Raw genomic sequence first — 14367 nt, 5'->3', positions numbered from 1 at the left:
CACGCTCTTGTGACGGGCTGGTCTGAAACCTCAAACATGATTGGTTCTGAGAACGAAACAATAAAGCCGCGAAGAAAGAGAACATGTGATCGGAGTGATCATGTTTTGGGACTGCGAGAAGACAATAGAAAGGACTGTGCGAAGGTGCTCTGGTCGGCGTGGAACTTGTTAGGAGAGGACGTACTTGTCCGCTTGAAGAAGTTTATATAAAGCAGTTTGGAAGAGAGTTGCAGAATGGACAGTGGCGCAGCAGCTTCAGCTCTGTCCTCCAGCAAGTCTTCTGTGCAAGATGGTGAAGCGATCACGTTACACAAACCCGCTCTCCAGACTGTGGACGAAGATTCGCCTCTGTTGTTTGCCCCAGATGATGACCATACCTCACCGTTGAGGAAATCGGGTCTCGCAGATAGCATTCGAAAGCTACGCGGGGCAACGATGACTGTTTCGATATTGGAACGGCCATCGGACGATCGCCGCGCATCAGCTTGGCTAGCTGGATGGAACGTGACAAATCTGATCCAGGGGACAGGTATCCTTGGAGTGCCTTACGCAGTCATGATGGGCGGCTGGGCCGCTGTAGCTATCATTGTTATCGTGGCCGCAATATGCTGCTACACCGGTAAGCTACTGGTTGACTGTCTGTACGTGGAATCCAAACGAACAGGTCAGATCAAGCGCGCGTACGTGAACTACCCAGAGGTTGGAGAGGCCGCATGGCCTGGATGGGGGAACCGGATCGTCAGCGTGGTCCAGGTGTGTGAAATGTACGGCGGTGTAATCATGTACATTGTGCTCCTCGCCACCGTGTTCAGCGATATTTTGAACCAGTTGACTCCTCTGGATATCTACCAATGGGCAGTTGTGTGCGCGTACGTTGCGTTACCGGGAATCTTCATCACACGTGTGTCAGTTATCGCGTGGATCAGCATGTTCTCTGTGTTCGCCCTACTGTCCAGTATCGCCACTATCATCATCTACTGCATCACTGAGTACCGTGACATGGCCGTGTCTAACATTCCACCTTTTGACCCCCAGAAGTTCCCCATCGGATTTGGCATCATCGTGTTCAGCTACTGTGCTCATGCTGTGTTTCCAGGCGTTGAAGGCAGCATGCGGGAACCAAAGCAATTTCCCCTGATGATGAACTTAGCCTTTGGTCTGGCTGCAGTGGTCAAGGTTCTGCTCGGTTTATTGGCTGTTCTCAGGTTTGGCCACAATACTGAACAAGTCATCACTGTCAACATGGGCATTAGTCCAATCTTCAACATTGTCGCCACAGTCCTGGTTGTCACCAACGTCTTCCTGGCCTTTCCCATTTGCATGTTTGTTGTACTAGAAACCTGGGATGCTAAGATTTTACCGTACTTTCCACATCTTAGCAAAGAAAGCAAGTACCACTGGTTCTGGATTCTGCTGACGCGGGTCATGCTCCTCACCTTTGCGTTGTTCCTGGCAGTGATCGTGCCCCACTTTGGTTTGTTGATGGGTTTCGTTGGTAGCTTTACTGGCACTTGTCTTTCATTTGTCTTCCCTTGCGTGTTCCACCTGACCTTGAAGTGGGATAAAACTCCTTGGTACAGCATTTTGACAAAGATTGTGGTGATACTATTTGGTTTGGTGTGCGGTGCATGTGGCTTGTTTTTCTCAGGAAGGGAGCTTATTAAAGCATTCTCTTTTCAGAATGAGTAAAAAGGAACTGATTAATTTTACCTTTTGAATGTTGTAAATGTTGATGTTGAAGTTAGGGAATCAAGGGATTCTTTTGATTATGAGGTTATTAGATCTTTTAAGCCCTAACAGTGATCAGCATCAGATTTCTCCTTGTAATATCAATTTTTATTTGAACCCCTGATGTCATGAGAATTAATGATATGATCACCCAAGGAAGAATTATTTTCTTGATATTTTAATACCTTCTTGCCAGTTTTTTTTTACAAGAAAATTATGGGAAGAAGAAAGGATAATTTGTTCTTTTATGTTAGAGGTTAATTAATAAATTTCTGTAAATAAAGAGGGTTGTAAGGGAGGTGGGGAAGAAGACTTTAATAGAATATTTAAGCCTCTGTTCATAAAAGTCAGATCGAGTTTGCAGCAAAATCAAATTTAGTTCAGTGATTGTATAAACTCGGAGAATGATTTATTACAGACATGTTCCTCTATGTAGCAGACACCTTGGAGAACCAAGACATTCAGCTCAATGAGGTCAAAAGCCATTTTGTAGGTTATGATTCATTTTGTTGATTTTTTTTGTATTTTTCTGATGTGTTAGTTGTAATAAAATGTGAACTTAACCTGTAATGTTTGAAAATTTTCATGTGCACTGGATGTTTGTTTTTATCAACAGAGTTGATAACGTAATTTGGCCACCATAAAGAAATTTGAGCGCTGATGTTTCAGGCATTAATTAGCCCTTTGTCTGAGCCCTGATGGAGAGCTAAGGCTCAAAACATCAGCACTCAAATCTTTTTATAGTATTTAAGTTAGCTTATCAGCTCTGTTTATAAAACCAAACATCCGTCCCCACTCACCACTGATGCAGCGACACAGTGTCCTTGGAAACTAACCCCCTTATCCATGTGTAATGTAGATTGGCTGTAACAGGGTTTTCAGATGAGAAATTTACTGCACAGGTCAGGTCAAAAGTGGATGCTACGTCAATGCAGTTGTTGAGGGTTGTGTAAAGGATCCATTAGTCTCCTACCCAGCGGTTCTTAGTGCTGTGGGGAGGAGAATTGCGTAACCACACTAAGAACAGCTGTGTAGGAGACCAGGTATCCGTAGGGTAAGGAAAGAATTGTAAGCTCCAAAAACTGTGAATGCACAATCTTACTTGTAAACAAGAGGAACCATCCCCTGGTGGTGATCTTCATGTTCTTTGTGACTCTTTAATTTGTGTTACATATTTTGTCATTACCACCAGAGAAAAAAAAAATGTTGTTATAAGGGCGTATTGTTAAGATTTCATAAATTTTTTAGGGCCAGTGTGGGTTTGGTAACTGGCTAAAGCCAGTAGGTGGACAAAATTTATTGAATATTCCTGAAAAAAAAGCTTTAAAAATAACTCAATATTTTCCTGACGTTTATAACTGTGGGTGATAAAATTCAAGGAATGCTGGATCATAAACATGAATAAATTGTGTCCGTGCGTGACAATTGCTCGAGAGCGTTGCGTGACGAATCAAGGTCTGCCTATTTTGTTTTGGTGGAAGGAAAGAAGTTAACTTCTCAGAACGTGTAGTAACACAGTTATCGTAAAACAAAGGCAATCGATTGGGCTTTGACCTTGTTTGCTGTTTGCATTGTTCTTGAATTTCGATATATCGGTAAACAAGCGAAGCGAATGAGGCCTGCAATTGGCTAATTTTCAAGATTCGTACAGCCCCGTGGGGGAAACAATTAACAAGTGCCCAGAACGCAGTGCATTCAATTAAGATTTACATCACAAAAACATTTTGTGTTTGAACATCCGCGTTCAAGTACATGTTTATTTGTTCGAACGTTTGCTAAAATCCGCACGTGGCAAACGAGACCAAACGTTAAAAAAGCGTACAATGGCAGAAAACACCAGTTCACTCCATGCTTCGCCGAATACACGGCCTGTTGTTCCTGAAGAGATCGCACTCGGAGCGGCCCAATCCAAACCAACTGTTGTGCCTTTAGGGGAGAATGCACCTTTGATCCGTGGAGAATCAGAGGCCGGTAGAAGCCTTCTCGGGGTCAGCCTCACGAGAATGAATTTATCGCGAAGTTTGATGAAGTTGCGTTCCGCGACAATGACCATGTCCTTGATTGAAAGGCCTTCAGATGACCGGCGTGCCAACGCGTTTCTCGCCGGGTGGAATGTTACCAATCTCATTCAAGGGACCGGGATTTTGGGAATCCCGTACGCTGTAAAGCTCGGAGGATGGGCCGCTGTTGTTTCCATCTTCGTATGCGGGTTTCTTTGCTGCTACACTGGAAAGTTGTTGATCGATTGCCTCTACGAAGTGTCTAAACGCACCGGGCAAAAAAAGAGGGTCAGGGTTAATTACCCAGAGATCGGCGAAGCCGTGTGGCCCGGATGGGGGAACAAGATTGTGAGCATAGTACAGGTTTGCGAGATGTCGGGGATAGCTGTGACTTACATCGTCTTGCTGGCATCTATATTCCTTGATCTCTTCCACAACAAGACTTCCATGGATGTCTACGAGTGGACAGTGATTGTAGCATGTTTTGTCCTTCCTGGACTCTTCATCACCCGTGTGTCAGTGATTGCCTGGATCAGCATGATTTCTGTTTTCTCCCTGTTCTCTGCCGTGTTGACCATTATAATCTTTTGCATCACGCAATACCAGAAGATGAGTATTCACAACATGCCAGGTTTCCAGTTGAACTCTTTTCTCATTGGCTTTGGAATTATCGTGTTCAGCTTCACTGCACACGCTGTGTTCCCAGGCGTCGAAGGAAGCATGCGGCACCCCGAACAGTACCCCATGATGTTGAATATCGCATTCGCCAACTCAACCATCACAAAAATTATCCTGGGCCTGATGGGTGTGTTCCGATATGGCCTTGACCTAAACCAGGCCATTACCATCAACATCAAAAGCAACCCTATTTTTTACATCATGTCAAACATGTTTGTTGTCACCAATGTTGTCCTTGCCTTCCCGCTGGTCATGTTCGTTGTTTTGGAGACCTGGGACACGAAAATGCTTCCCCATTTTCCTCACTTAGCCAAAGAGTCCAGCCTTCACTGGTTTTGGTTGCTTCTGACGCGACCTCTACTCTTCACTTTTGGTGTGTTCCTGGCCATCACCGTTCCTCATTTTGGCCTTGTCATGGGGTTGCTGGGCAGCTTGACTGGCACCAGTTTGTGCTTTATTTTTCCCTGTGTTTTTCATCTTAAGCTTAAGTGGAAGGAGCTGGCATGGTACCAGGTCATGTTCAGAGTGGTCATCGTGCTCTTTGGAATTGGCTGTGGCATTCTTGGAGCAGTATTCACTGGTATTGAATTGGTCAATGTTAGCAAATAAATACAATGGTGAGCTGGATGGCGAGTGGGGAGGTGACCTCTTTCTTTATATACAGTAATGCATCAGTCAATTCCAGCTGTGCCCATCCCACCCCCGGGCAATAGTGGGGCATTTTCCCACACTGTCCATCCCGGGGGTCGGGCATTAGCCTTCCACCCAATTACCCCAGGGCATTTGACCATCTCACTTTATTCACCCTACAGCATTGTTGCTTCCTTAATGACAAATTCATTGGCAAATACAGTAAGTTTCTTATTGAATACGTCTAGATAGGACATAAAATGGGATGCTAGAGCTGTAGAATGACCTATTTTTGCACTAACTACGGGAAACAAGACCCAGCTAGGACTTAATTTGGCCTGAATTAGCTTAGATTTTACTTAAAGTAAGACGAGAAACGAAGAAAATAAAACATTTTTGACATGTTTGAGCCACCACCCCGGGGCATTTGAACAACTATTTTGTCCCGGCGGTGGGGCATTTGCCAGTTTATTTTCAAAAAATTCTAATTCCTGGGGGTCGGCCTCCTGGGGGGGGGGGATGGGCACTGTTGGAATTGACTGATGCATAACTGTTGTCTCCAAAAAGGATACCCTTATGCCTTTTACATTCACTTTTGTGTCCACACGCATTGGGTTTTTTTTATTTCAATATTCTGATGCATTTTAAATAGATCACAAAAATTAAGTTGATGTTCCTTGTTTGCTAAAACACAATTTATTACAAGGTGGTAAAGTGCCTCATATTTTGCAAATGTAACAATATTAATTTTTTTTGGTCACCTTATATAACAAAACCTTATATAACAAAACTGTATTTTCTCAGTTTTGATACAATCAATATTGAACCAAATATTGCAGAAATGTTTTCGTGTGTAAATTGCACTGTCAAATTTGCTATGATTTGGTAAGTTCTGAACTGCAAAAAATTTAAAGGCATAAGGATATGGCTTTTCAGCCCATGAACATAGGAGCAAGGAATGAGGGGGCCCAAGATGGGGGAGGGGGAGTCCCATATAAAAGTGATGGGGGTGATGGTTGTACCTTTTAGGGGTTAACATTTTGTGGCTTGGTACCCCTTAGGGTGCTAAAATCTGGAAAGAATTCCATCAGAGGTGTGGTGGTACCTTTTAGGGTATTGAGCCGAAAAAGATGAGAGGAAGTGAATGTCAGTCAACTGATTTGGTACCTCTTAGGGGTAAAAAATTGTTTGGACCACACCCACAAAACAGAATTCTGGTACCTTTTGGGGGTTCTCTACAAAATTTCCAATGACCACCCCTGTCACTTTCATATGAGAGTCCTTCCCCCCTCCCCCGGTGAGAGGGACCTTATAATAAGAAACTGAAAAAGGATGTCGTAAAAAATACTATAATCCCCGAAATAATTGCCTTACCACATACAAGAAAGAAATTAATGTGTCTTCCACAAAAGCAGTAATGTGCTTTAGTTTTTTTTACTTCTGCAGTTATTACATTTTTTCTCACAAGCAGAAAAATTCCAGACTTCATTTTGTAAATAACAAAAAATCATTATAAACTGCACTTATGGGAAATATTGCTCAATAGCTTTCATTGAAATAATAATATTATACACTTCCACTTAAGAACTTAAGAATGTTTCAAACTTTGCTTTACTTCAAAGGAAGCTAAACTCAATGTTTTGACAATATATCTATCAGAGATTTGAAGACAATATATTTTTTACATGTATTCTTATCAAATATTTTAATCCTTACGGGGGAAGGGGTAGGTAGGTTATTAATAATATTTAGCATTCCCCACCTCCAAATCATTTTCACAGACTTAAAATATTTTCATGCATGTGCTTACATGTGTACAGGTGGCTATGCCCCTGAGATTTTGTATATAGATCGGGAGATTGTCTTTGGTGATCACACCCTTTATTCCCAGCATGACCAGCATATTTCAACAGGTAATCACAATAATTATTACACTGTAGAAAGGAAACCTTTGGTGCTGGTCCCTTTTAGGGCTAGTCCTGTCTCAGGACTCCCTCTACCCCTGCCCTGCATAGGGTGTGGCAGGAGAAGAGAGTCTCTCTCTTCTCCCACCACACCCTATGCAGGGCAGAGGTAGAGGTAGGGTGTGGTGGGAGAAGAGAGAGATTCTCTCTTCTCCTGCCACACCCTATGCAGGGCGAAGGTAGTAAGTACCAATCTCAACATGTATCTTCTCGTCACTGAAATCCATTGATTTCCAATGGTATAACTTGGGAGAATTAGTTTGAACGTCAAGATGATTTATCTTTGTAAGTCATTTTCTTTATTCTCATTTACCCGCATATTTGATCAAATAGTGATCTTGTAAGGAGAAATAAGATTCTGATCACCATTGGGATTAAAAGACTTAAAGGGTTATTGGAAAGGTGGATGCTTATTGTGAAATTTGACATATAAACAAGGGCTTTCAATATGTTATTTTCCTGTCACATTTGGTCCAATTGAACTGGTTGGATTAAGGGATAAATAGCAAAGGCTTTTAATTTATTAAGGAAAGCACTGAGAATTGAGTCAGCAAATCCCGCAAATTCATGCACATAGTGTAACCAAGATTTTTATTCATTTTCTGTTGGTGTAAACTAAAAGTTAAGAAATAAAATTCACCGTGAATATGACCAGTGAGTGATTATTGTGACTGATTAAACAAGACTTGGATTGGCGTATAAATAATTCACACTGTACCAGATAGCTTTTGTCCTTGGATGAAAATGTTATGCCGTTTTTATTATTCTTTACCGGTATAAAAATCGACCAGGTATAGTGCGCAGATTTCAGGGGATGTTCCGGAAGATTTTACTTCTTTCTCCTCAAGACTGAGCCACGAAGTGGAAATAAAGAACCGCGCTTGTCTCAATTCATGACTCAGTTTTGTTCGAGGAGAGAAACAAGGGAAGCGAACCTCTTGAACCAAGGGTACAGCGGTACCGACCTAATTTTATTTTGAGAAAGGAGATGTAGCAGTTTAAAGAATACAGTGAAAAGGTTAGTAATTTTTTTTTTTTGGGGGGGGGGGGGGAAGGAGAGGGGGATTTTCTTTCGTGTTGGGTTTACTTTTTGGGAGCGGGTAGTGAAAAAGATTTTGTATTTCAAAATTAGTTGGATTTGACGATAAAAACGGCTTGAAACAAGGCAACACTGGTGGGCTTATTATCGGAGGGATTTTAGCGTCGGAGTTTTGGGAACATCTCGGGACGGGCACACCCATCGGTATAGGGTCACTTACAAAATTAGGGTAGCTTATTGGGGCAGGGGCACATGGAACTGACTCCCACTGTTACGAGAAATACAGTTTGGTTGCACGTTTTGCAACACTGCAAATAAACAGACGGATAGCAAAGAGACGGCATGGGACAAGGGAAAAATGTGATTCTCCGAGCAACTAGGAGACGTAGCGAGCTGGGTAAATACGTAACACACTTCCTTCATACCGTTAGTATGAACAATGTCGAAAGAGTTCAGTGTCAAGTGGTAAAGAAAGATGATAAAGATTTGACTCGGGAACGTGAAAAAGATGTACTATATCCATCTTGTCACTGCCATGCGAAGTTCTCGACTGAAACAGAACTGCGGGGGAAAGCCATGTAAAAGTCCATGAATTCGGATAAAATGTCCGGTACAGTCAGATTTGGTCCAGTTCCTGAATTTTATAAATCTTTGGGGAAAGAGATTTCTACCGATCAATCAAAACTCCGCCCTTATTTGTTCTTTGGAGTCTGGCTGCCTATCCATGCCTCAAAGACGCTAGATCATCAATCTGATCGCGCCTAAAAATATCGTAGGCTCTCAAATCACTTAGCTAAAATCTGTAACCGCATCACAGTTGGCTGTCAAGCTCTCGTTACATTTCTACGACGCCCATTTTGAAATCACTTGTGATCGTTGCAATCTGATTGTCTCTCAACAGTGCGATTTATTCACGAATCGTACAGGTCATCTACTTCGAAGTCAAGATCAGTGGAGGATCAGAGGCAGAAAGTCACACTTACATGTAACTGTATAATAATTGGTTGATAATTATATATAATGTTGTTTGTAAATGTTTGTACTTGCATTAAAAAATTAAAAAGAAAAAAAAAAGTCACACTTTTAACCTCGTTAGCCCGATTTTTTTTCTTTCCATTTACAGCATTGAATCTGTATTTTTGGTTTTTTTTTAACTTAGACAATCGTTTATACCTTTTTAGTTCCTACTGTCGGCTCATTCTGATTGTAATAAATGCATTGAGTCTTGCGCATGCTGGCTGTCTTTAGATTTATTTATTTATTTATTTATTTATTTATTTATTTATTTATTCACCACGACACACAAACATAGAAAGTTACAATGAATAATAGACTAGGATTGTACATAAGTTTAGAGTAAATAATAATAGCAAAAGAAGAAGTAAGAAGTGGCGAGGAGACCTCAAGAAACCCCCGGGCTTATACTGAGAGGTCTCCTCGGAGATATGTTAGGACTTTAAAACCAGTTGCTTTAGTATGATAGATAACTCAATTGCAAATCTGCTGAAGCTTTTAGAAAACTCCGAAACATGACTATTTCCGTGAACTCCTTACAAGGCTTTGACGTAAATGAAATCAAAATGAATAAAGCTTTGTTCCGCTTGTCAAAAAAGGGTACGTTCGGTAATCCAAAAAAAAAAAAAAAAAACAACAAAGAAACAACAAATAAAAGTAACCTCCGAGAGCAGATTCCTTTCCCGCTTTTTTTTTCAGCCGCCGAGAAAAAAGCTCTCGCTGACTAGACAGAAAGCTAGAAACATAAAAAATAGCTCTTGCGCGCTCCCAGAGTTCTATGTACTTCAATATTGCTGGCTAAAACGTGACACTTATCATTTACGTGTTGTGGGTTTTTCCGTTATTCCACTATTCCAAACATTCCTCTATTCCACTGATCCAGTACTTTACAGACACATGCGCTGCTTGTCTAGTCTTGATAATGTTTCAGTTATTGATGCCATCCTTTGTTTTATGCTGTGAGGCCAATGAACTTCTCCCTCCAGTTCTCTAAGGGTCTGGATACATATATCGAAAGTCTAGTTAGCATTTTACGGCGAGTATATATAATCAGCAAAGTCGCTTGAAATGGAAAACAAAGAGAGCGAAGATATAGCCTTGGATAGCCGCCAAGCGGGAGAAAATGAGCAACCTACTGTCGTGATGCTGAACGAACAAACGCATCTTTTGGGAGGTCCTAGCACCGCGAGAAGGTCATCAGCGATCTTCGGGGCAAGTGTATCGCCAGGTGCATTCTCTCAGAGCATTCAGAAGCTAAAGTCAGCCACCATGACGATTTCTCTGCTGGAGAAGCCCTCAGATGATCGCCGCGCTTCTGCATTCCTTGCGGGTTGGAACATCACAAACCTCATCCAAGGAACAGGGATTCTCGGGGTACCGTATGCCGTGCGAATGGGAGGATGGGCAGCCGTGGCTGCTAACGCCATTGTGGCCTTTCTGTGCTGTTACACCGGGAAGCTGTTGGTCGAGTGTCTGTATGAGACATCCAAGCGCACTGGCCAGAAGAAGAGGGTACGGGTCAATTACCCGGAGGTCGGGGAAGCCGTATGGCCCCGGTGGGGGAATCAGATTGTGAGCTTGGTGCAGTTCTGTGAGATGTTTGGAGGTGTGGTCACTTACCTTGTGCTGCTGGGAACCATATTCAATGACATTCTTCACAAGTTTGCTCCCTTAGATATCTACACTTGGTCTGCCATCAGCGCCTGTGTTGCTCTACCTGGACTTTTCATCCGTCGGGTGTCGGTGATAGCTTGGATTAGCATGATTTCAGTATTTGCCTTGATGTCGTCTATTCTTACAATTATCATCTACTCCATAACCCAGTACAATGGCATGTCAATCAAGAATGTTCCTCCATTTGACATCAATGAATTTCCCATTGGTTTTGGTGTGATAGTGTTCAGTTACACCGCACATGCCGTGTTCCCAGGTGTTGAGGGAAGCATGAGACACCCTGAGCAGTACCCAATGATGATGAATGTTGCATTCCTTGTAGCAGCCATTGTCAAAGTAGCCTTTGGCCTTCTTCCAGTTCTGAGATTCGGAGCTGACACACAGCAAGCCATCACCGTCAACCTGAAGACCAGCCAAGTATTCTACATTTTGGCCAATGCTTTGGTTGTGACCAACGTATTCACAGCATTTCCTATTGTGAGCTACATTGTGTTGGAGACCTGTGACCAAAAGATCTTGCCCTATTTTCCTCACCTTCAAAAGGACACAAAATATCATTGGTTTTGGATCATAATATCACGCCCTCTCATTCTGTCCTTTGGTCTGCTCCTGGCCATTGTCGTGCCCCATTTTGGCTTAGTGATGGGTCTTGTGGGCAGTTTCACTGGTACATGCCTCTGTTTTATGTTCCCGTGCATTTTCCACATGGTCCTGAAATGGAAAGAGCTTCACTGGTACAACATTGCAGTGAGGGTTCTTATAACAGTGTTTGGTTTTATATGTGGGGTCCTTGGTATTGTATTTACTGCCAAAGAACTCGCAAGGGCTGTAAGTGGTATCTAATCCACCAACTTCTAAGCCTAGACCTAGTGTGTGTGTCTCAGAACTCTTGATGTCATTTCATAACAGAGAATTCTTTTTTTGACCAGTTTCTATTGAATGAATAACAATGAGGTGAATAACAATTTACTGCTTAAGTGGATGGCCTGTAGAATGGGTACCCCATGTAATAATTTACACAGGTAATGATAATTAATAATATATAATATAAAATTATTATTACGTCTGTAGGTATGTAACACCTGAAATAGTATAGTTTTGTGCCATTTTGGTTCGAAAAAGGGTATATAATTTAAACATTGTGATCAGAAGTCTGAAAATGGGTAAGGTTTTGTGAGGCCATGTCTAGAATGGGTGTGAATTTAGCAACCATGGCTCAAAATGGGTATAGGAAAATTAATTTTTTTGATCTGAATCAGTTGGTGGGGTTTGGAGAACTGGCTGGCACATCTACAACAAAAATTTTGAAGGAGTACCCCCTCCAGGATTGCTAGCCCAAATTATTAACTTTATTTCTGGGTAATTGGTAGCCTGCAAACACAGATGTATTTCTGGCTGTTGCTTTGAGAGAAGCGACAGCCAGAAATACCCCTGTGTTCGCAGGCTAGGTAATTGGAAAAACAAAAACCAAAAAAAAAAAAAATTTATGCATGAAAACCAGAACAATTTCAGGAGTGGTTAAAAAATACTACCCAGTGTTTGAGGAGGTAATCAGAGTGTGGGAAAATCACTATCCACTGGTTTGATATAATAAGATCATTATTCTGTAAAGCTTATAACAGGGGAATGTCCCAGAAGAAATAGGGTGAATTTTTTTGCTATGTTTAGGGTGAAGATTGTGACTTTTATAGTGTGAAGTAGAATGAAATATATACTATGTGAAGATTTTAGGGAGAAAAATATCCAGATTTTTGTTGTTTATTGAAGTAAAACTGTACAGGATTTGTCATTTTGGCATGAAATTCAAAGTAAACAGGAATAATATTACAACACGTCCAATGTGTGGAACATAGTAAGCATGTAAAAATGTTAATTATTACTTACAGTATTTAATAGATCATTTAGAACTATATAATATTATTATAATCAGATAGTGCTTACAACAACAGCAGCCATAAAGTAATATTTATTCATTGATGGGTGTATTTACAAAATAATATATATGACCCTTATATTTAGCTAATAGTATGATAATGCATATTTGTTATGCTTGTAACAGAACTTCATCTTGAGTGTCCACTAGCCTGCATAACAAACATTTCCGTGGAGTTTGTGTTTTTCATTGTTTGAACGTACGGAAATTGGGATGAGAGTGGAAAAATTGAGGAGGGGGGAGGGGAGGGCTCTTGTCCCAAAAATCCCAACAGAAATGATTGCAATGCTGGCTAAGTGCCCACTAGCTGGAGCCTTGTTATTAATTACAAATACTGTGGTGTTACAAATTAATTTCTGCTGTTAAAATTCTTACTGTTAATCTCTGTATAAAATAGCAAAAATATAATTTATTGTGTAGGTCCAGAAAATATCCATAGCCCACAATTTCCATCCTCCCCCCCCCCCAAAAAAAAAAAACAAAACAAAAACAACAACAAAAACAAAAACAAAAACAAAACAAAACAAAAAACAACAACTCCTATGGAAATTCCAATATATAATTATAACATTATGTACTTGAGACCCCACCACCCCCACAAATTGCCAAAAATTATCTCTTCCAGTGGGCTGGATACAGTTATTTTGTGGAACTGCATAATTATTTTTGTAAAAATTAAATAGAAATACTCGGGTGCTTGTAAGAAAAGGAATTAATAGAATAGTTTTGAGATATCACTTTTTGAGACGTCTTTGAACTGTATTTAAAATCTGATTACTCATGCCAAAATGTTAAATTCAATATATATTTTGCGTTTTTGTGGCTCTATTTTCATGAATTAATAAAAGCATTTTTTGTGATCATTATTTTTGTGTTTACTTATGAGGCTATGTTCAGAAGCCATGTATAGTGCTCAGGGCACTGCAGAATCTCAATGTATGGCAGAACCAGATAATCCGGGAGATGCCAGATTTTGTACCATATCTCCCGGTCGCCAGATTTATGTATGTAATCTCCTGGATAATTGGTGAAGTGTGCTATTTGTCGTAGACTGGACGTTCCTAGAAGAAAACGTGAAATGTGAAGCGTTATTTGAGCTACTGTTTTATACACGTAAAGGAGTCCTTCCCCCCCCCCCCCCCCCCCCAGTTGATGCTGGCTGGGAAGTCATATGCTCCATATTTGAAGACGCGGGATGTTGACAGCTCTGCTTCCTGCATATTAATACTACATAGGTGCAACTTGGATATGGATGAATAACTAAATGTATATTTCCATAGATTTGTGATTGGCTTAAGCCTGTTAACATCACCAGTCAAGCATGAAACTTCCATGCCCAAAAAGGTTTTCACCAATAATAGACACACCAAAAGTCAAGTTAGTCAATCTTGATTGTATCAAGAATGGATTTTGAATGGACTTGTTGAATCAAAGAGAAACTTGATTGAATTAGGAAGGTCTTATAACATGTGGAAAGTATATGGCATCGGTTCAAGATCAATTATTTGCATGTATTAATAAAGCTATTTTTTTATGATAAAAGTGATGCAAAGGAATATTGTAAACCTAGTAAAATAATGTTCCAAAATGTACTTTCAGTTATTGTTTCCGCAAGGCTCTTTTCGAAAAGATTTCCGCACAGCCGCATACTTCTACATGCACCATTGTCATACTAACCCTCGGGTGAGCGAGAATAGACCATGAGTC

The 14367-nt window shown here is 40.9% G+C and overlaps 3 protein-coding genes across 3 annotated transcripts; all 3 read left to right on the top strand.

Annotated features, from left to right (window-relative positions):
- Positions 1-93: 93 nt before the first annotated feature.
- Positions 94-2298, top strand: LOC146452318 (vesicular inhibitory amino acid transporter-like). The gene is made up of 2 exons (XM_085097914.1): positions 94-2064; positions 2113-2298. Exon 1 carries the CDS (start codon positions 235-237, stop codon positions 1687-1689), a length of 1455 nt encoding a protein of 484 aa, XP_084954040.1. The 5' UTR covers positions 94-234; the 3' UTR covers positions 1690-2064; positions 2113-2298.
- A 678-nt stretch (positions 2299-2976) lies between these two features.
- Positions 2977-7651, top strand: LOC146452317 (vesicular inhibitory amino acid transporter-like). Its single transcript, XM_085097913.1, has 2 exons — positions 2977-6996; positions 7103-7651. Exon 1 carries the CDS (start codon positions 3552-3554, stop codon positions 5013-5015), a length of 1464 nt encoding a protein of 487 aa, XP_084954039.1. The 5' UTR covers positions 2977-3551; the 3' UTR covers positions 5016-6996; positions 7103-7651.
- A 2299-nt stretch (positions 7652-9950) lies between these two features.
- On the top strand, positions 9951-13526 carry LOC146452316 (vesicular inhibitory amino acid transporter-like). The gene has a single exon (XM_085097993.1). It carries the CDS (start codon positions 10122-10124, stop codon positions 11568-11570), a length of 1449 nt encoding a protein of 482 aa, XP_084954119.1. The 5' UTR covers positions 9951-10121; the 3' UTR covers positions 11571-13526.
- The last annotated feature ends 841 nt before the right edge of the window (positions 13527-14367 follow it).

The sequence above is a fragment of the Pavona decussata genome, unplaced genomic scaffold, assembly GCF_977016875.1.
Source record: "Pavona decussata unplaced genomic scaffold, jaPavDecu1.1 SCAFFOLD_371, whole genome shotgun sequence".
In the NCBI taxonomy this organism is placed as follows: domain Eukaryota; kingdom Metazoa; phylum Cnidaria; class Anthozoa; order Scleractinia; family Agariciidae; genus Pavona; species Pavona decussata.
This window is presented reverse-complemented; position numbering and strand designations above follow the sequence as displayed.